At 44.9% G+C, this 22370-nt stretch overlaps 1 protein-coding gene across 3 annotated transcripts in view; it reads right to left on the bottom strand.

Annotated features, from left to right (window-relative positions):
- Positions 1 to 790: 790 nt before the first annotated feature.
- Positions 791 to 22370, bottom strand: part of FRMPD1 (FERM and PDZ domain containing 1) — an 82822-nt gene continuing 61242 nt past the window's right edge. For all 3 annotated transcript variants that reach the window (XM_081176080.1, XM_081176081.1, XM_081176082.1), the window contains 10 exons: positions 18151 to 18246; positions 16134 to 16259; positions 14378 to 14497; positions 12756 to 12892; positions 11866 to 11992; positions 10313 to 10408; positions 8315 to 8497; positions 7455 to 7602; positions 4574 to 5359; positions 791 to 3811 (listed from right to left, as the gene is read on the bottom strand). In XM_081176080.1, coding sequence (XP_081032206.1) covers positions 1476 to 3811; positions 4574 to 5359; positions 7455 to 7602; positions 8315 to 8497; positions 10313 to 10408; positions 11866 to 11992; positions 12756 to 12892; positions 14378 to 14497; positions 16134 to 16259; positions 18151 to 18246 — 4155 coding nt within the window. In that variant the 3' untranslated portion in view covers positions 791 to 1475. The remainder of the gene's footprint in view (positions 3812 to 4573; positions 5360 to 7454; positions 7603 to 8314; positions 8498 to 10312; positions 10409 to 11865; positions 11993 to 12755; positions 12893 to 14377; positions 14498 to 16133; positions 16260 to 18150; positions 18247 to 22370) is intronic.

The following is a 22370-nucleotide window of genomic DNA, read 5'->3' as shown; positions in this document are numbered from 1 at the left end:
TACTGTTTTAATTAGTGTTTTTATAGTTGTTTTGATTTTGTGTGGAGTGCCCTACCTGTGTGGATGGAGCAGCCAAGTAATTTCGTTGTCCCCGAGAGGGGGCAATGACAATAAAGATATTATTATTATTATTATTATTATGTTGGTCTAGCGCAGGGATGTCCAACAGGTTGGTCACAATCTACTGGTAGATCCCTGGGAGGTTTTGGTAGATCACGGTTGATCGCTGGGTCCCTTTCCTTAGCACTGGTGAAAGAGAATCCGCCCCACCCTCCATTGTTGCACGATCTGCAGAACGGAAGAGGGAGTTTACTCAGTGAGGCTCTTTGTTTCCGCAGCGATCTGTTGATGAGTGGCTGATCCCCTTTCTCCCTTGAGCTTAGGCGTGAATCCTCAAAAATCAGGGCTTTCCTGCCTAAAACAAGCTCAACTACTTTGACCCGAACCCCCAGAAAGGGGGTAGATTACTGCCAGTTTTTAATTCTGTCAGTAGATCACAGTCTCTTGTGAGTTGGCCGCCCCTGGTCTAGCGGAAGGCTGCACTGACCTTCACAGTGTCGGGAGCTCCTGCGCAGTTCGGTACGACCTCACGCCTGCACACTGGTCCCCACGGCATTTCCCAACACTGCGCACACTGCTGCAGCCTCCTGTGGGCCACGCAGCACCGGGAGATGCCCCGGGGACCAGTGCGCTTGGCGTGAGGTCGCACCAAACCGCACAGCATCTCCCGACACCACCACACCTGTGGGAAGGCCCAATGGGGCCTGCCACAGGCTGTGGAATATTGAACTTTTGGGGGGGGGGCAGCTGCCCAAGATGGCACCCCTGGGCGATGGGAGTCCAATAGGTACAATGAGGCACTCTGTCCCCTACACTGGAGCCACTTGGATTAGATAATTATCTGCTCTGTGTGTTGCTTTGTTTGAAAATCCACCCCAGTCTGCATTGCTTAAGCATGAGGAGCCCTGATTTTCACCCAAGCGCACTGAATCGTCTGATGCGCTTCCCTCAACCTTGGCTGATATCTGTGCAGGTTGGCACACCCAAACTATAACTTTAGAATGTTCTCAGTGCTTCAGTCCAGGCGACAGACAGCACTCTCTCTCAGCTATTATGGGTTAGCGGCAAATTGACACTGGAGACTGCATGCATATAACTGCAGCTGTTGATACCCTGAGTCACGCAAAACAGACGAATCTCTTGTGTTCTTTACCTGTGGCACATGGGGGGAAGCAAGTTGGACATGCACCAAAATACTATTCTGCATGAAGGCTGAGCAATCCTGCCAAGTTCAACTCATTTAAGCCATGAGCACTGATATCTGTTAGGGGGGGGGGACTGTTCAATTGCTTGCTTCAGTCCAGCTGTTACATATCAGCTTGTCTTTACTGGGAAGAGGGCTTTTAAGGGCAGACACTTGGCTAGGTCCTTCCCCGTTGGAAGTCGGACAGCCACCTGTGCAAAATCCTCCCATCTCATACACAAGACGAGGCCCTGAATCGTTGCATGAGGCAGAAGAGGGCTGCACTGAGGGCAGTATACTGGCACACAAGGAGTCTTATGCTCAATTGGGGATAGCCCCTCTCCCAGGCTTGCTGTGCCGCTTGGACAAACTGGCGATAGCTGTACGCGACATCTCTCAGGTTGACCGCGAGGTCTTTGTGCCTCTTACTGCAAAGGCCACAGTTTGTGAACTGAAAGCACACTTCGGTCAGCCGGAGAAGGTTCTGGAAGGTCTCCCGAATGGCGTTTTGCGTCTCCGAGGACGGCCCATGTGCTTTGATAACTTTCTGGCAACTGGACATCAGCCTTTGTGATTCTGTGTGCAAGGTGTTCTTGTTTTCTGAAAAATGGGCCAAACATTTATCCCGAGGGTGCTTTATTCTGCTTCCCCCAAACTGCCGCAAAATTCCCTGTAGGTCTATAATATTATCTAGCAACTGGTGGAAGTCAAAAGGTGAGGCACACGTTCTATCCTTTAAACAGCTCAGCACTTGAATATGAGAGTCTGGAAGCAAGGCGTGATTTCTACAGTCTTTGGGGTTACCATTCACGTAGTTATGCTCTAGAATAAATCTCGTGGAGTTAAAATCTAAAGATGTCGAACTTCTTGTTGTTGGTGGGGTTGTTAACGGCTCCTCAGAAGGACCACGTGCAACTGGACTGGCGAATTCTAATTCTGCCTCGTCTAGTCCATGGAAACAACTTGCATAAGTCAACCGGCAACTGCACCTGTCTGTTTTATGTTTTGGCGAGAATGACTCTGCGGTGTTCACTGCAGGTGGAGACTCTGTAGTCTTAGAGCTCACTGGTCCTTTAGCATCATCTCTTGAGTTACCAGAACACAACAAAGACAACTCTGAAATACCGCTTTCCTCACTGAGCCTCGTAGACTTACATGGATTGTCATGCGAAAAGTCATCCACTCCATCTGAAATGCCAGCTTTCCCCTGCTCCACACTCTTCTCTGTAGGGACAACTAGGCGACTGGGCAGATTATTTTTACAATCCACATGGGAGGCATCATTTGTGAGCGCTCTCTCCTCTGGCTTCTGGTCACCAGCAAGCTCTGAAGACCTATCCAGAGGAGGAGTCATGGTTGACGACGACCATTGACTTGGGACATCATCGTTTAAAGAGACCTGATCTGCAACCAGGTCACTTTGGCCAACAATTCTCTGGTGCTTGTCATTTACCTTCTGCTGTGTTTCTCTTTGACCTCCCACTGAACTAAAGCCAAGCTGAGAGTGGTGTGTCTTGATCCCTGAAGCACCATCACACTTGGAAAGGAGCTCATTTGCTTTGGAGAAACCCAGCCGTTTGGCATCTTCAGATGTTGCTACAGAGCCTTCACTCAGCGTTTTGTTGGTGTCTTCTTGGAGCAGTAAGTTTCCGGGAGGTGCCTGGCTTGAGCCACGTGAGGCCAGGTCACCTTTGATTCTTTTGCAGGGACCTAGCACAAGCTGCTCGTATTTCTCCACCTTCTCAGCAGGAAGGAGATCCTGTTCCGAGGTTGGAACGGGAGGCGACACTTTCCCTTGGTAGCTGTTCAGAGATCCGGAGGGTTTGGTAGTGGTGTGTATTATCTCCTCAATCAATACATAGCTGACTCCTCCTGCTCCACGTGAGACTTTTGCTGTCCCTGCTGCATTGCCAGGTATTTTCTTTCCTCCAGAGACACAATGGTCCTGAACTCGGCTAGCTGTTTCTGGAAGACCTTCTGGTTTTCCTTTGTAAGTGGTGTCAAGGTTGTGAAAGGAGATTTCTGACACAGCTAAACCACTGTCTTGCTTCACTGTGGAGAAAGAGCTACGGGCAAACTCTGAATTCTCTATCCGTTCCTGAGCACCCTGGAGACGAATGGCCAAGACAGGACACACAACTGAATCGGTTAATGACTTGGTTTCTAGTGAATCAGGCTCCATCTCCATTAAGACAGGTGTATTTTTGGCTATCTGAGCTATCTGTTCGACCTCAAGGAGAGCAGAATCTCTCTCAGGGTCCCTCAAGGAGGCCGCAACAGGTGAGGAGGAAAGACCCGAAGACCCAGGTTCTCCTTCATAGGACAACTGATCAATGTTTTCCAGGGACTGAGTTGGAGCTTGAGGGAAAGTAACTTGGGAGGTGTAATTCGTCTCCAGGAAAGACCTCCTCTTTCTCAGGCTGTTGTTGCCACACCTTGGTTCCTTTTCTGGCCTGTGTTTTGTCCTCCTGCTTTGCCTTGACAGAACATTTTCACCCGAGCTGCAGCTGGAAGACACTTTCAGGGTGCTGCAGTCTTGTACATTTGGCAGGACCGGGCCTGCAGAACCTAAAAATAAGGAAGAGACTATCAGTGTGAAGAAAGAAATGTTATTTTTAAAAAACATTATGAGGATAAATGATCTGTTCGTTTAAAACCAGTGGCTACTGAAACCTCAATGTTTGCACTACCAGTTTTTAAGGCTTTGTAAACTGCTTAGATGTCTACTTTGGCATTAAGCGATATACAGTGGTACCTCGGGTTACAGACACTTCAGGTTACAGGTGCTTCAGGTTACAGACTCCGCTAAGCCAGAAATAGTACCTCGGATTAAGAACTTTGCTTCAGGATGAGAATGGAAATTGTGCGCTAGTGGCGCGGCGGCAGGCCCCATTAGCTAAAGTGGTGCTTCAGGTTAAGAACAGTTTCAGGTTAAGAACTGACCTGCAGAACGAATTAAGTTCTTAACCCAAGGTACCACTGTACATGCATGCATACATAAATACTTGCCTGAAACACGTCACAAATGTGAAAGCACAATATTTATGTTAAGAATTATTATTTGCAACCCACTACTATCCTTGCTGGAGACGCGGGTGGTGCTGTGGGTTAAACCACAGAGCATAGGACTTGCTGATCAGAAGGTCGGCGGTTTGAATCCCCACGACGAGGTGAGCTCCTGTTGCTCAGCCCCTGCTCATGCCAACCTAGCAGTTCGAAAGCAAGTCCTAGGCTCTGTTTGTAAAAGTAAAGCGGCAGTTCAGTGCAATCTGTCAATCAATCCATCAACTGATCATGACCCCCCACCCCGGGGAATCCCTTTGGCCTCACCTGCTTGCGCCTCTGCCTGTGCCACCCTTTCGGCCGCGTCGTAGAATTCCTCGTCTGAGCTGGCATCTCCGAAGCCGGGGGGCGGAGCCAAGATAAAGCCCCGCATGCCACCTCCGCAGAGCCCCTCGTCTCCCTCGGGGCCGTTCAAAGAGCCACCCTCTGGGCTGTCGCTCTGGGCAGTCTTCTCTCCGCTGCTGGCCGGGGAAATGTTGGCACAAAGGCTGTAGTACTCCATGATGTTGCTCTCCGACAGCTTGGACTCCAGAGCAGAAGCGGCCAGCTCAGTTTCCCTTCGGAATTCTCCGTCCGGCTGCGCAAGCGGCTGGGGTGGCAGGAGGAAGGAGAACACAGACTCCTGCGCCACTCGGTTTCCCTCTTCTCTGTCTGTACCCAAGAAGGCCTTGCCGTTGCCCATCAGTTCCTGAAGGGTGGGGGCATACAGGTGGAAAAACTCTGGCTTGCTCGAGGAGCACGTTTCCAAATCGTCCTCCTCGAGGGCGTCCAGAGAGTCGCTTGAACCGCTGGTCTTCATCCCCCGACTCTCTGTGTTGGCCGAGTCAGAGGCTTCCGACAAGCTGTCATTTGTGTTGTCGTACCCGTTGCAGAAGCTCGTCCCTTTGCCCTCCGGATCTTTCCTTTCTTGCTGCAGCGCCTCCTGCTCTCCTTCGTCCTCAGGCAGGGGGCTGGTGCGGTTGTGCCGGGGCGACTGCGTGTCTGAAAAACGGTCCAAGGAGGAATCCGGCTCAGACGACTCTTCGGAATCACTGCAGGTCCTTGACTCATACCCTGCCAAGCAAGAGATGGAAATAAGGGCTTGTTTCCAAGCATCGCAAGAGGTGTTGAAATTTTGGGAGGTTGGATAGTTACAATGGAATGGTCTTGGTGGGGGGGGGGTTACACATTTTTATTCTTAGTTATTTATGATTACAGGGGTACCTTGGTTCTCAAACGCCTTGGTTCCCAAACACCAGAAACCCAGAAGTAAGTGTTCCGGTTTTCAAACGTTTTGCGGAAGCCAAACATCCCTTCATCCTCCATGAAGCTGTCAGCTATTGTTTCCAGGGCGCCTGCACCAATCAGAAGCTGCACCTTGGTTTTCGAACATTTCAGAAGTCAAACAGACCATGGAACGGATTAAGTTTGGCGCTTTTGTTTTTTCTATTTATTTTGTGTTTTTGTTTTTGTGGCTTTTTTGGTTAATTTGTTTTTGTCACTGTGTGGAACCCAATTCAGCTACTGGTTGATTGTGTGATTGTGGAAATGGATAAAAGCCCAACAAAAGTCCAAACAATGACTATCATCAGTGCAGGTAAGAAAAAAATATATTTTAATTTTGATCATCTACAATACTGTCTTATTTATTTTATTGCACAGTACATTGATTATTGCTTTCATATTATGGATCAATGGTCTCGTTAGATAGTAAAATCCATGTTAAATTGCTGTTTTGGGGGTTGTTTTTAAAAGTCTGGAACGGATTAATTGATTTTGCATTTCTTTCTATGGGAAAACGCGCCTTGGTTCCGGAACGCTTTGGTTTTGGAATGGACTCCCGGAATGGATTTATTCTGCTGTATTCCATTGTCAAAATTTTAAAAAAATGTATAAAATGTATTTTTTTTTTTAAAGGGAAATATGGCTCGTGTAGAGTTGTTCAGGTCTGCATTACTGCCTAGAGCAGTGGTTCTTAAGACTTTTTTCCTCTGGGCTACATATTCAGAATAAAAACCTGCTTGTGCCACACCAAGTTTTTAATTGATAAGAAATACATTGGAAAATGAAAAGAAAAAACTCCTAGCAGTGCTTGATTTATAACACAGAACACAAATACCGTATTGGCCTGAATATAATCAGCATCTTTGAAATTGGAGGGGGGGAAAGAAAAAAAAGGAAAAATACCCAAATATAAGCCACTCCATTCCTCGCTGCTCCTGGCTGCATACTTGGGGGGGGGGCGCTGCGTTGCTAGTGGCCTTCCCCCTTCTTTGCACTATCCCTTCCCAGCCTTGGGGGAGAGGACAGGACTACGCATGGGGTGCATAGATGTCAACTTACAGATTTAGCTGTCAACTTACAGATTTGAAAATAAGGGACCAGCAACCAAAATAAGGGATTTTTCGGGCACAGGTATGTTCAACTTCTGAGCACCTCCGAGCCAAAGGCAGAAAGCCCAGCCAGCAGCCAAATGAAGCCTCAAGCGGTGGTTCCCACAGCGTAGCAACCCGGCAAAGGGGATGTAGGAAGGAAAACCACTGTCACCTCTCCGCTGGGAAGTGCTGAGCAAAGCCGAGTCCCCACGCAACGCGGCCGATTTGATCGGCACAAGGCATGCAAGCTCCATCCCCCAGTCGTTCTTAGACTCCTTATTGGGTGAGCAACGCAGCCAAGCAACACAGTTGGAGCCTCCCTCCTCCCTGGCCGGCAGGCAGGGAGGGAGAGGAGCTGCTTCCTTTGAAACCCGGGAAATTTACGGGACATCATCAATAAGGGACAGCAGTGGGACACAGCGCTGGGATAAGGGACTTTCCCACCAAATAAGGGACAGTTGACAGCTATGATGGGGTGGGTGCTGCTTTGCCCTGCTCCTGGCTGCATACCGTGAGGTAGCGGAGGACCCGTGCTCTCCCCGCTGGTGTCCGGCGAAGAGTCCTGGAGCCCTCTTGCCGATTCCCCCATCTGCCCCCCTTTATCCCTGGTGTTGCGCTGATTTGCTTCCCCATCTGCGGAGCTGCTTCTCTCCCTGCTGGGCCCTTCTCCAGCATCATTTGAGAGCCTTCCCTCCGCCTCTAGCTCCGATGTCAGTTCCCTGACAGGTACCTTGGTTCTCGGGACTGTAAGAGTCTTCCTAACTGTTTGGTCACTGCTCTCGGGTTCTTTTTACCTTCCTCGGCGGAGATACGATGCACCGGAGGCTTTTTCTCCCCCCAGACGAATATGGAACTGCTCGAATCGACAAACAGCCTGCAGTAGCCATGGATGAGACAAGCCAGGTCTTTGGCGTTGTTCGTTTCCAGCAGCAGAGTCAGCAGCTTGAAGGAGGGGAAGAAAAAGAGAGCTGAAGGCATCTGCACAAACCCTCACCCACACTAAGAAACCTTCTTTGCCTGTGCCACCTTTTCCACGCATGAAATGCTCGTGCACATGTTACGACTCCATGCGTGGTGAGTGTGTCCACACACACTGTCTATGTACACTCACACGTGTGGCCCAAGGAGGAAGAAATGCAACGGGCATTTATTATGGTTTGCAAAACAAAAGGAGAAGGTGCCCTCAATCTGGTTCCAGCTTCTGGTTTGTTCATACTGTGAACAAAATATACCCTGAAAGCACATTTGAAGCACATTACTGGAGTTTGTTGAGGGTTACTGGTGAAGAAATGGGTTTCTGTGCAGTCAGTCTGAAACGGGACCTAAAATCCTCATTTTTCCTCCTCCAAGGGAGCATTTCTAAAATGCATTAACTTGAGCTCTTGAGTCAATGTATAAACAGAAAGCCAGCTGTATAAACAAGTGCTCAAAGCCCTCTCCTTTATCAGTCCGTGACGGCAATGGATGGCCTTGCCAGTTCCGAGTGGAGCAGGGATGGCACGTCTGGGTTAGTCATGCTGGCCACATGACCCAGAAGCTGTACGCCGGCTCCCTCAGCCAGTAAAGCGAGATGAGCGCCGCAACCCCAGAGTTGGCCATGACTGGACCTAATGGTCAGGGGGTACCTTTACCTTTAAGTCAAAGTCATAGTTACCTTGATATCTTGGAGGTAGATTTTCACCATGCTCACTTTGTCGGATTCTTCGGTCAGCTCCAGTCTGCTGATGTTCGCAAATTCTGCCAGCATGGTGACTATGTTCAGTTTGTTATTAACCACTTGGCTGATTCCATATTTGGCTCCCACCAGGAGGGCCACACATGATTCTCTGTCCTGCAACTACATAGAGGGAAAGTTTGCTTACACTCCAGCGGACAACTTCTTACCCATGGTAAGATCCCATGCATGCATGTTCATGGTCAATGAGGACTTGCATGTGGGAATGAGCCCTCATGCGTCAAAGACCACAGACAAAACTTTCTACCACCGCCCTCAATATTTTACAAAGAAGAATGTCAACACACTCAGCTGCAAATCAAGGAATGGAAATGGGTGACTCAGTGTCTACACTGATTGAGAAACAGTGGGCTCATTCTTCCCAGAGAAGAATGGTTATTAAAGATGATGGACTATGCCAAAATGGCAAAAATGACCGGGAAGATCAGAAACCAATAAAATAATAAATTTAAAAAAGAATGGGGTATTTTTTAAAAGTTACTTAGAAGAACACTGTAAACAATTAAAAAGATTGGCAGGATTTTGACAACACTTGTAACAAGAACTCTGGTAAGAATTGAGCTTTAAGGAAATATGGAGAGCATTACACAATGCAGCTGGAAAAGAATAATTCTGGAACCCACGCAGGGTTGAGGGGAAATCCAAGGATTCAGAGGATTCTACTTGTATATGATTATGATCTATATATGAATGCAAATGTTAAATGCAAAATAAAAGACAATAAAGAAAAGAGAAACAGTGGGCTATTGACCAAGTTAGTTTCAATGCCCTTTGACCTCAAACAGACATTTCTGAAAAGTTCAGATACTCTTTTAAGCATAATTTTCGAGCTATATCATCTAAAAATAATACAAATAATGGGCAGGATTCAACTAAACTGCTGCATGTGCAGAATAAATTTAGCTCATGCAATGAGGTATTTTGCCTTCTCCCCTTGCACCACCGAAATCTGCTCTGGAGGACTGGGGGAACCCCCCTCCCAAAAACAGATTTAGAAGGAGAGTTGATGGCCGGGGGTGGGGGGAGTCTTGTTGCACAAGCAGACCTTATTCCATGCACAAATCGATTGATTGATTGATTGATTGATTGATGCACAAATGCTCCATTTAGTGCTATGTTGAATTCCACCCGTTTTCCTATTCTGGAACCTGGTTCTCCTACTCTCCTAGCAAGAGAATTTATTTTTGTGATTCTATATTGTAAACTGCCCTGTGATCTTTGACTGGAGGGCAGTACAGCCGTACCTTGGTTCTCGAACGCCTTGGTATTCGTACGTTTTGGCTCCAGAACACTGAAAACCCAGAAGTAAGTATTCTGGTTTTTGAACGTTTTTTGGAAGCCGAACGTCTGATGGCGCTTCCGCTTGAGTGCAGGAAGCTCCTGTAGCCAATCGGAAGCCGCACCTTGATTTTTGAACATTTTTGGAAGTCGAACAGACTTCCGGAACGGATTATGTTCGAGAACCAAGGTACGACTGTATAGAAATTTAATAAGGAAGTAATTTTGACAATCTCCTTCAATGCAGCTCTCCTGTGAAGTTGTGTGTTTGTGTGTATTAGTGGAAATTGCATTAAAATGCATTATATTAGGGAAAGTACCTTGCAAAGAAACATATATTAGGTAACATTGCATACAAAAATTGCTTATTAGGTGAAATTCGCACCAAAATGCTGATGCATTTTCTTAAGGACTTTAAAAAATAAATCACAGACTGAAGTGGATATGTGGAGAAGTGAAATCAAGGTTGGAAAAGTGAGAAACGACGAGTACCCAAAACTGACAAATTTGCCCATCCCTACCCTGGACCCAGACTGCTTCCACGCTCTTGAGTTCTCACAGTTAAGGAGCTGAAAAAATACACCAAAAGTGTCTTTCAAAGATTGCTGATACGCTGTGTTAAACAGATAATGACCTTACCATTAGAGTGGCATTGAAGATCTTTCCTCCATAGAGTTTCAGATCCCCCAGAATCTGCAGATAACACAGACGCACGTGTGCTGCCGAGAGGAGGTGCTGCAATGGTGGGGAAGAATGCTTAGCAATAGTTCAGAAAACCAGCTATTCTACAAATCAAGGTAAGCAATGGGATTGCAATGCTGAAATGATAATCTAAGACTTGGTAGGAAGCCCTGGGACCTAATGCATACCTCCAGGTCTCTCCATATGACCTTTGGGAGTCTCACCAGACCACACCCTCTTCCCAGACATACCCTCTTTCCCCAAACCACACCCCTTGCCAGCCCCTCTTCCTACACTCCTTGAGTACTTTTGCCTGGCTGGAATTTGTCCTTGGACCTACCTTCTACCCTGGTACAAGTGGCGGTGACTATACGGTGGTACCTTGGTTCTCGAATGTAATCCGTTCTGGGAGTCCATTTGACTCCTGAAACTGTTCAAAAACCAAGACGTGGCTTCCGTTTGGCTGCAGGAGCTTCCTGCTCTCAAATGGAAGCTGTGTTGGATGTTCGGCTTCCGAGAAACGTTCGCAAACTGGAATCAGGGAGCTGATTTGTTCGGCAGCTAAGCCGTTCGGGAACCAAGGTACTACTGTACTGCTCTATCAAGCTCCATCACTGCTAGCCAGGTGTTTGGATCAACCTCTAGTGTATGAGTCACTTAGCAGGCTTAAGAGTTTAATATTCAGGGAACATTCTTTCATATGCGGTGAACTTGTAAAAGGGTAAAAGAGTATTGGGAAATGATTCACAATGAATGGAAAAAAATGTTTAAAAGTACTTCCCCCACAAACCAGAGTCCTTTCTGTTGGGGATAATTCAGATGAAAATTCCCAGATGTCAAAAAAGGTTATTTATTTATGTCACTACTGCGGCCTGTATTTTGTTAGCCCAAAAATGGAAAATGACTGAGGTCCCAACCAAAGAAGAGGGGCAACTTAAGTTGACAGCATATGCACAGTTTGCAGACTTAACATATAGAATAAGAGAACAAGAAGAACATATGTTTAGAGAAGAACGTTTATTGAATATATGGGAAATAACTGTGTAAATGCCGGCAGCATGAAGATAAATTCAACAGTGTAAATAAGTTTTGATGGCTGCAATAATGGAATACTGGATGGTATGGTTTTTGTAAAACATGCAGGGATTTCTGATATGTAAAATGAACCATGGAAAGAGAAGGGAAGTCATGGATATGTTAAGGATGTAAAAATGAGTACTTTAAATTGTAAAACAGAAAATTCATATATATATATATATATATATATACACACACACAAAAAAAAGGAGAGAGTTTAATACTCAGCTTGCATCACATGCATGCAGCCAAACCAATCTAACTCTTTTCCACAATGTGTTCTTTACTTTAGTCCACTAAATCTGGAATGGAGAACCTAGACTACTCTAGAATACTGATCAAGATCACTGAAGAGATTTGTTCAACAGCAGCAAGCAAACTCAGCAAAACAAAGCAGTCAGGGATCTTTCTGAGATGTGCTAAAGCCACATTACCTTTTGTCTCGGATCCAGCAAGAGTTGATTCCTCTTCATGTGAAAGCTAATGGCCTTTTTGATGTCTTTGCCTTTCATGTTTCGGAGCAGAGTTGGGGAAATAAAGTTTTCGATTCCCCAGTCCTTCCTGTTCAAAAACAAAACAACAACAACAACAAAACCAGAGAGCAAATGTTGGAGAGGATAACCCTACAGAACTCTTTGTGTTTAAAGAAAGTCATAATAATAATAATAATAATAATAATAATAATAATAATAATAATAATAATAATAATATATTATTTATGCCCCAGCCACTCTGGGCGGCTTCCAAAAAAATTTAAAATACTATAATACATTAAACATTAAAAACTTCCCTAAACAGGGCTGCCTTCAGATGTCTTCTAAAAGTCTGGTAGTTGTTGTTCTCTTTGACATCTGGTGGGAGGGCGTTCCACAGGGAGGGCGCCACTACCGAGAAGGTCCTCCCAGAGGGAGAGAGGGGTCATTGGCTGCATATGATAGAGGTGATCAGAAACTGCTTGACTCTGCCTTTCTGGTGCTAATGGCAGTGTAAAAGGAAGCATTTTCTTTTTCCTTTCTTCCCACCAGTGCCATCATTATTGCAGGAGATCATATGCAATGGGGGGGGGGAATTAGCACACCAGGAGTTGCCATTGTGGCCCTAAGACATAGAGATGGGAAAATCTGTCTCAGTTTCTCAGTTTCCCCAATCCTAAATTCAATTTGGGATAGTTTTCTAAGCCCTCAGCATTTTCCCCTAATAAAATGCATGTTTGTATGTTATTTCCGCTAGCTTTTATGCAATTCAACACCTATTTGACACTAGTTTTGCACATACCTACTTGGCTAGAGAAGCACATCGCCATATTCGGAGAAGTGTGACTTACTCTATATATTTCAGAGAGACTTTCTGTGGCTGAGCACAGGCGATAATCCGCTCTTGGATGTGCAGCGCAGCCAGCCGTAAAGCAACGCTGCACTTCATCTCGACAGCGAATCTCTCCTGAAGCACATCACTGCAGCTCTGAAAATGACAGAGCCAGGTTAGCAAGATGAGAAAGACACCATTTCATTTATGAAACTATTCCTAACCACAAGCAACCACTCCACCCCCTCTGCTCCCCACAAACCCAGAAGTTGGTGTCCCTGGTCAATGGTCCTGTCAAGGCAGAATTTTAGGGCAGAAGTCTAGGGTCCCACTCAGCAAAACAAGTAGAAGGGCCCCCAAATGCAGCTGATCTGGCTTATAACACTTTAAAGTGTCGTTGTTTAGTCGTTTAGTCATGTCCGACTCTTCGTGACCCCGTGGACCAGAGCACGCCAGGCACTCCTGTCTTCCACTGCCTCCCGCAGTTTGGTCAAACTCATGCTGGTAGCTTCGAGAACACTGTCCCACCATCTCGTCCTTTGTCGTCTCCTTCTCCTTGTGCCCTCCATCTTTCCCAACATCAGGGTCTTTTCCAGGGAGTCTTCTCTTCTCATGAGGTGGCCAAAGTATTGGAGCCTCAGCTTCAGGATCTGTCCTTTCAGTGAGCACTCAGGGCTGGTTTCCTTCAGAATGGAGAGGTTTGATCTTCTTGCAGTCCATGGGACTCTCAAGAGTCTCCTCCAGCACCAGAATTAAAAAGCATCCATTCTTCGGCAATCAGCCACCTTTATGGTCTAGCTCTCACTTCCATACATCACTACTGGGAAAACCATGGCTTTAACTATACGGACCTTTGTTGGCAAGGTGATGCTTCTGCTTTTTAAGATGCTGTGTAGTAATACATAATACCATCTAAAGACCCCCTTTACCATAAGACCATTACATCCAGACTGTAAGATGACCCCAATCCACCACGGATGATGGTAGAGGACACCTAGCAACAATTCTAACAGTAATTGTTTGTTTTTCCCAGTGGCTTGCCAAAGCTGCAGAGTCATAGCATCTCCTACATATGCATACATGAATACATACATACATACGCAAGCACACTGGAATCCAAAACAATGACTCTCAAAGTGTAATGAAACACAAATGTGAATAAACATGCACAATGAATATACAAATACAAAATACTATGTGCTTGCTTTTATATTCCTATTACTGTATTTGTGAAGATTTACAACATTCATGCTTTGGGTTTTTCTCCTTGATAAAATCCAAGTAAAAAAAAAAACCATAGATCAAATTATCTGAGTCAGATTCACATCTGAATATGGATGCTGAAGTTCTCAAGAGCTGCAAATTTGAAAATCCTATCAAGGGCATTGTGTTTTGGATCTTGTTTTAAAAATGTATTTTTTAAAAAAATGAAAAGCACCATTTGTGTGGGATCTATGAGCTATGTATGTGATGCACAGTTGCTAATCTATGCAGGCACTTCAGTGGGATGTGACAGCAGCAGAGCTGTGGCAAAAGTATAAAACTTGAGAAATACCTTTTGGGTTCCTGTCAGGTGTTGCTAAAAACCCCAACCAGGGCACACAGGACTATAGACTGACACATGATGCATTACCACATCACCTGCAAATAGAGATACTCAAAGGCAACTGGATCTTGCTGCAACAGATCCAGTGGATCCCTGGGTATAAAGCAGACTCTGAAGAGGCAGCGGTAATCATGAGACTCTTTCCTCTGAACTACCTGAAATGAAGAAATAAGAGAATTACCGCCACAACACAGTGATTTGGCTTGGTATCCAGCTTCCTGAAGATGTCCACTCTCATTTTTGTCATAAGCAAGTTCTTATGGTTTGCAAAGATGGCTGCTTGAAAAATTGTGGGCAATTCTTAATTTGTGTGTGGAATAACATTGAGAGAGCCAGTGTGGTGTAGTGGTTAGGAGCAATGGACCCGTAATCTGGTGAACCGGGTTTGCTTCCCTGCTCCTCCACACGCAGCTGCTGGGTGACCTTGGGCCAGTCACACTTCTCTGAAGTCTCTCAGCCTCACTCACCTCACAGAGTGTTTGTTGTGGGGGAGGAAGGGAAAGGAGATTGTTAGCCGCTTTGAGACTCCTTCGGGTAGTGATAAAGCGGGATATCAAATCCAAACTCCTCTTCTTCTCTTCTTTTAACAAAGCTTGATTGTCATTTTCTTTCAAGATCAAATCAATACTATTTTGATCCGTTTTCATGGGGCCCCAAAAAGGAATGGGGCCCACAGGCAGGTGCCTATTCTGCCTATTTGGTAACCTGGCACTGGGGTAACTGTTGAATATGATATCTTAGGGCTAAGTGGGTGGAGTTTCACTATCCAGTTTAGCTCCTCGCACCTCCCTTGTCTATAGTGGAAGTGGAATAGATTTTGCAGAACAGTATATTTATCAGGATTCTCTGGAGTGTATTGGGGGGGACGGGACCATTTGCCTGAAGTCCACCTGAATTCTGATATGACTCAAAGGACATTCCAATGGTGTTTTAGACAAAGAACAAACAAACATATGATAAAGTCAGGACTTATGAGCTACCACCACCAGCAACACCTAGAAAGGGGGCCAGAGATTTGCTTTGACAAACAGAATGCATGGCTGTTGTAACACTATTCTGAAATGCTAGCAGGAACAGATCCTTGTGAGAATTGGCATTTTGGAGGGCTCCAATGGATTTGCTCCCAGTCACCCACAACCCACACATTCTGAGGAGCTATCCCCCCCTTTTAGTAGCTGCTAGTCTAGACGGACTAGCACGATCAATCATTTATTTATATCTTCCGATGAAGTATCTCAAAGCGATTTCACAATACAACACAGGCAATTGCATATAGTGGTACCTCAGTTTTTGAACGTAATCCATTCCGGAAGACCGTTCAACTTCCGAAACATTTGAAAACCGAAGCATTTACTTCCGGAAGACTCAATACGGAAGCCGCGTGGCACATTCGACTTCCAAAAAGCATTCAAAAACCGAAGCAGTTACTTCCGGGTTTTTGGCATTTGAAAACCGAAATTTTCGACTTCCGAGACATTAAAAAACTGAAATGTTCAACTTCTGAGATGTTCCAAAACCGAGGTACCACTGTATTTTAAAAATCCAGCTGAAATAATTGCACTAACATTTAAACATGGGCCCTGCCTTTCCCCTCAGAATGGAGCTCAAGGCTTGGATTAGTAAAGGAGCTCGTTAGGAGTAATAAATCAGAGGGGCCGTTGTGCCAAAACATTGAGGGTAGCTCAAACTCCTTGCAACAGGACGTTATCAATCTGTAATGTACTTCCTGTTGCTCTTCCCATTTGTCCACAACCGTTCGCTGATGGGAGCACCAAAAGTACTGCAACTGACCTGTCCGATGAGTTCATCCTCATGCAGAAGATACATCTTCAACACATTGTACAGCTCTTCCAAGACCAAGGCAAAATAACCAATACTCCGGATGGAGAGCTTCTCTTTCAAAGTGAGAATAATGTCCTGCCAATTATTGATGGGAAAGCAACAAATAAAGCAGCAAATCTATGCCCCTGGATAAATTATCTAGGGCTACGCGTGGATATTCCCGCAGCTGGGAGTACACGTCAGGCAACGTGAAGCGTCCATCTTGGGTGGCAGATCTGGAGCACCGTTAATGGCAGCAGAATGGGCGAGAGTCAGAGCTGACCCATGGGGAGAATTCCTTGGCAAACTACCCTTTCAAATGTATCTGAGATGTTTCAGAGCACGGCAGGTTTCTTGATACAAAAGCTTACCCATTGCGATGGATTGTCTAATTCCAGGGGTTACTAAGCACCCCAAATCTCATGGGTTTCACTGGGATTTTATAATGATTTTTTTTTTGGGGGGGAGAATAAGTCACGCCCATATGGGTTAAAACAGATATTAGCATGGGGTACAACCCATCACAGAGTTATGGATGCTTGCCTTGTTTTTGTATTTTGCGTTCCCATTTTGTATTTGTATGTTGTGAACTGCCCTGTGATGTTCAGATGAAAGGCGACATACAAATTCAATTAAAAAATATAAAAATAAAAAGAACCAGCGGTACTTAAGCACGCATAACCGGATGGTGGACACAGATTTTTGTGATAAAACACATCAGGCCACAGCAAAATCTACCAGAGCATCCTACAGAAACAGCATGAAATCAAAACTAGATAAGCTTACCAAATAAGCCCTAGTTGGGCATTTCTCTACCTACACATCAACTGTAGACCCATCACCTGGTCTCCTGCCAGCTCCACCCACACTCTATCTATGCACTGGGGAACGTCTGAATAGAGAAGCCCACTGAATGTGTGTAGGATACCCACATGACCCTGTGCTCAGCAGACTCCCCCCATCAATTCCTCCCCCAGTGCATGGATAGCATGAAGGCAGGGCTGGCAGGAGGCAGGACAGTGGGGTGGCACTAGCATGCACAGCCCTGCTACCCCTTTGCACAATGTCACATGGAGAGGGAGCAAAATTGCCTGAATGGGGCTATTGATACAGGTAAAAAGGTAAAGGGACCCCTGACAATTAGGTCCAGTCGTGGCCGACTCTGGGGTTGCGGCGCTCATCTCGCTTTACTGGCCAAGGGAGCTGGCGTACAGCTTCCGGGTCATGTGGCCAGCAGGACTAAGCTGCTTCTGGCGAACCAGAGCAGCTCATGGAAATGCCGTTTACCTTCCCGCTGGAGTGGTACCTATTTACTTGCACTTTGATGTGCTTTTGAACTGCTAGGTTGGCAGGAGCAGGGACTGAGCAACGGAAGCTCACCCTGTCGCAGGGATTCGAACCGCCGACCTTCTGATCGGCAAGTCCTAGGCTCTGTGGTTTAACCCACAGCGCCACCCACGTCCCGCATTGATACAGGTAGGAAGTGCTTTATAATAATATTAATAATAATAATAATAATAATAATAATAATAATAATAATAATAATAATAATTTATTTCCCCAGCCACTCTGGGCGGCTCCCAATCAAGTGTTAAAAACAATACAGCATTAAATATTTAAAACTTCCCTAAACAGGGCTGCCTTCAGATGTCTTTTAAAGATAATATAGCTGCTTATTCCCTTCACATCTGAAGGGAGGGTGTTCCACAGGGCGGGCGCCACTACCGAGAAGGCGCTCTGTCTGGTTTCTCGTAACCTCACTTCTAGCAATGAGGGAACCGCCAGAAGGCCCTCGGCGCTTTACTGGGGTGGCACAAGTCACCCATTCAAGACTGGTGTGTGTGTTTGTGTCTGCAACCTCCATATTCTATTTCCAAGACACTTCTCAATACCCAAATGTTCATTTGTGCATCAGGCCCCAGCACTTTCTGCAATATAATAGAACTCAAAACATAAGAGGTAAAATCTAGGGTCCGGCTCAGAGTACCTTGACAGTAGTGCTGGAGTCAAACTTGAAAGCTTTCGTCTGTCCGTTTTCCAGATACACCTTGAGAACGTTGGGCATACACAGCAGAGAACTTCCCTGGAAGACCAAAAGACACCATCTAGCCGCCATACAGTGTTTTCCTTTGGTTCAAGTGTTCTGCTTGGCAGATCTATCGGGAACATGTCATCTTCGGCGATCACATACGACCCAAAGGCAAACAACGGGATCTCTTAATACAATTATTATCACACCTACAAAATAAGCTTCACTTAGCCCAGGGTCGAGGACCCCAGACCTGGGGGCCTGAATATGGCCCCCAGACCTCTCCATTTGGCTTTCGGAGCTCTTCCCTCTCCCCAGGTCACACTTTGCACTGGTCTTCCTTTTTACCTGGAGTGGTTTTCCCTGGCTGGAATGTGCTCTTGCACTCTGATAACAACTCTTCCTTATCTGGACAGAGGATAGGTAAAGGTAAAGGGACCCCTGACCATTAGGTGCAGTCGTGACCAATTCTGGGGCTGCGGCACTCATCTTGCTTTATTGGCTGAGGGAGATGGCGTACAGCTTCCGGGTCATGTGGCCAGCATGACTAAGCCGCTTCTGGCGAACCAGAGCAGCACACGGAAACGCCATTTACCTTCCCGCCACAGTGGTACCTATTTATCTACTTGCACTTTGACGTGCTTTCGAACTGCTAGTTTGACAGGAGCAAGGACCGAGCAATGGGAGCTCACCCCGTTGCGGGGATTCGAACCGCTGGCCTTCTGATCGGCAAGTCCTAGGCTCTGTGGTTTAAACCCACAGTGCCACCTCCGTCCCTGGACGGAGGATAGAGAGGGGTGAATGAGGAAGTTTTAACCAAACTGAACGTCATTGCTACATTCCCCATCTGCTACATCCCCAATGCCCACCAAAGTCAATAGGGCCCAAGGATTAATTTAAATTAGGGAAGGGTTAGGAATTCGATTCAGTTCCCATTTAAAAGTGAACTTGCCAGATTTGCCCTTTCCAAAACGATACAAAAACTGAAACGCAGCTGTCCTGTAAAAGGCACACTGCTGCGAATTTTGCAATGCACTTCGCAAGCCAAGTAACCTGTACAAAAACGCATGTGCCCGACTGGTGTGCATAAAAATGCCTACGACAATGAAAATAATGTACAAAAGCATTCAGTATTGTATTAGGCAAAAATGCCCTGTAAAACGTGTGACAATATTGCATACAAATGTGCATATTATGAAAATTTCGCCCCAAAATGCTAATGGATTTTAAGAAAAGTGAATAAATTTGATTATAATTGGAATATTGTTGTTTAATAATGATATTGGAAAGCTCTTACATTCAGATACAAGGAAACTCAGGAGGGAGTTACTAGAGGAAGTCAATTAATATGTTCATAAGGTTGGATTTTTAAACAATTAAGTTCGTTTTTATTGTTTGTTTGTCATCTTTTTTCCTTTGATGTATTCTTTTGTTTTTGTTTTGTTTTGACCTTCGGTTGTGCAATGTTTGATGCAATATTTGTAACAATTGTGGAAAAATTAATAAAAATTATTGGGGGGAAAAATGCTAATGGGTTTTTGTTAGGACCTTTTTAAAAAAATATGCAAATTGACACAGAAATGTGGAGAACTTAATCTGAGACAGATCAAATGAGAAACAGAGTAGAAGTGACCTTGACAATATTAACTCATCCCTATTTTAAATTGAGCTGCTATTATTATTATTATTATTATTATTATTATTATTATTATTATTAATAATAATAATAATACAGTGGTACCTCGGGTTACATATGCTTCAGGTTACATATGCTTCAGGTTACAGACTCTGCTAACCCAGAAATATTACCTCGGGTTAAGAACTTTGCTTCAGGATGAGAACAGAAATTGCACGGCAGCAGCAGAAGGCCCCATTAGCTAAAGTGGTGCTTCAGGTTAGGTTAAGAACAGTTTCAGGTTAAGAACCTCCAGAACGAATCAAGTACTTAACCCGAGGTACCACTGTATTATGTATTAATTTATATGCTGCTTATATGCCAGATTGGCTTCTAAGGGGTTTACAAAGTAACATATCATGAGGCAGCACACCACTTCATGTAATTTTTAAATTTTTAAGTATTACGTTTGTAAACCGCCCTTCATCCAAAGGATCACAGGGGGCGCTTCCAGCGTAAAAACACAAAATAAAAACGCAAAATACACAAGGTAACAAAAGCAAACAAAGCAAAACACCAATGTTTGGGAGATGTCAAAGATTCTCTGCCATTTCCACGGACGGAAAATATCCTCTTTGCCATCTCCCAGACATCTGGCAGCATATTGCCTTCTCCAGAACACACTGTTTTATAGCAACAGAATCAAATTAAAGTGTTAGTCAAATTGCGGCACTGCAGCCCCCAAGCAGACACTCATTTGCTGAGTTGCCCAATGCAGGCACGCTCTATTCTACTTGCCCCATGGGGCCAGGATCCTAGAAGATGGGATTTGGTCAAGCGCCATCAGTTTCCAGGCTCTTGGTGCAATGTGGTTTACTTATATTTCTGTACCATCCTCCCAGAAAAAAGGTCAGGGCAGTGCCCAGCAATCCAAAAAAAATAAAAGAATTAAAGTCAGACCATTCGTCTGGCTACCTCAGTATTGTCTACAAAGACTGCTAACAGATCGTCAGTGTTTCAGGCAGGGAACATTTTCACCCCACCCCCGGAACCTTCTACAGTAGTGGCCAAAATTGTGGAAACCTTTTGGGTAAAGTGTATTTCCGAGGTTTGATGGTTCATGGCGCTGTGGGTTAAACCACAGAGCCTAGGACTTGCTGATCAGAATGTCAGTGGTTTGAATCCCCGTGACGGGGTGAGCTCCCGTTGCTCTGCCCCTGCTCCTGCCAACCTAGCAGTTCGAAAGCACGTTAAAGTGCAAGTAGATAACTAGGTACCGCTCCGGCGGGAAGGTAAACGGCGTTTCCGTGTGCTGCTCTGGTTCACCTGTATGCCGGATCCCTCGGCCAATAAAGCGAGATGAGCACCACAACCCCAGAGTCAGTCAGGACTGGACCTAATGGTCAGGGGTCCCTTTACCTTTAACACCTGATGGGCCTCTAAGCACTCATGCTCATTGGCTACATTCAAATGAAGGCAAGCTACGGTATATCAACCTAAGCAAGTTGTGCTTCCTTTTTCTGGTTATTTGACTGTAACTTTTGACAGAATTGAACAAACTTTGTTGCATTACATTCTTCATTAAATTATCTTTCCATTTCTTTGGCAAACTTTGAATAATTCTTGCAACGTTACAAAGACTTTGGAGGATTATAATTTGGAGGAACTATAATATGCAGTTGAATAAGATATTTAAAGGACCCACAGAGGGGAGGAGGGAGTCACAGAATCTTGTTTTATTCTAAAATTTAAATGTGCAAATTGTGTGTATTATTTTGAAAAATCAATAGAAATTATTATTAAAAATCTTTCCATTGATAAATAATTTTATGATATTACTCAAAAAGAAAGTGGTGTTATGAGCCATCAGACCTCAGAAATACACTTTCCCCAAAAGGTTTCCACAATTTTGGCCGCTAGTGTACATGCAGAACAGACGCGCAACTGCTGTCCATTCCTGCACTAGTTTACTTACTTAAGCAGTTTCTATAGTCAGTCAATGACCATTCTGCTTCCAGAAGACATTTTGTGGCTATCCGTGGTGGATTATTTCTTAGCAGCCATTCTTTAATATTAATAAACTTCAATATTAAAATTCCCAACCGAATAGCATTTTACTGTTGGGTTTTATTATTCTGCGATTTTGGTTTTAAGTCTCCTTTGAGCCCTTTTAGCAGAACAGCAACTGGCAAATCATTTGTAAGCAGAAACCGAAGTCTTGGGTTGAATCAAAAGCCCAGGTTGCGCAATGCACTTTCAGTGGACAGGACAAAGTATACGCCAATCATTTTTACCTTGCAAAAAATCCTTAGATGACCTCGTGCTCCCATATAGCTTTGTCTTAAAGCAATAAACAAGACTTACCCTGGAAAATTAAGGGTTTAAAAGCATTTGGTCTCATCAACAATTCATGCCCTCAGACCGAAGGTTCATATTTCAGCTGTGTGAAAGCAATTCTGGGCTTTTTCCAAGCAAAACTTTTGTTTCAGAACAATGTTCTCATTTAAACTGATCATTCTGATATGCATTTTTTTAAAAAGCAAGTTACTATGCCGTTTTTGAA

This window comes from Podarcis bocagei, assembly GCF_964188305.1.
Source record: "Podarcis bocagei genome assembly, chromosome: 17".
In the NCBI taxonomy this organism is placed as follows: domain Eukaryota; kingdom Metazoa; phylum Chordata; class Lepidosauria; order Squamata; family Lacertidae; genus Podarcis; species Podarcis bocagei.
Note: the sequence above shows the minus strand (reverse complement) of the source record. Positions and strands in the feature narration are given on the sequence as shown.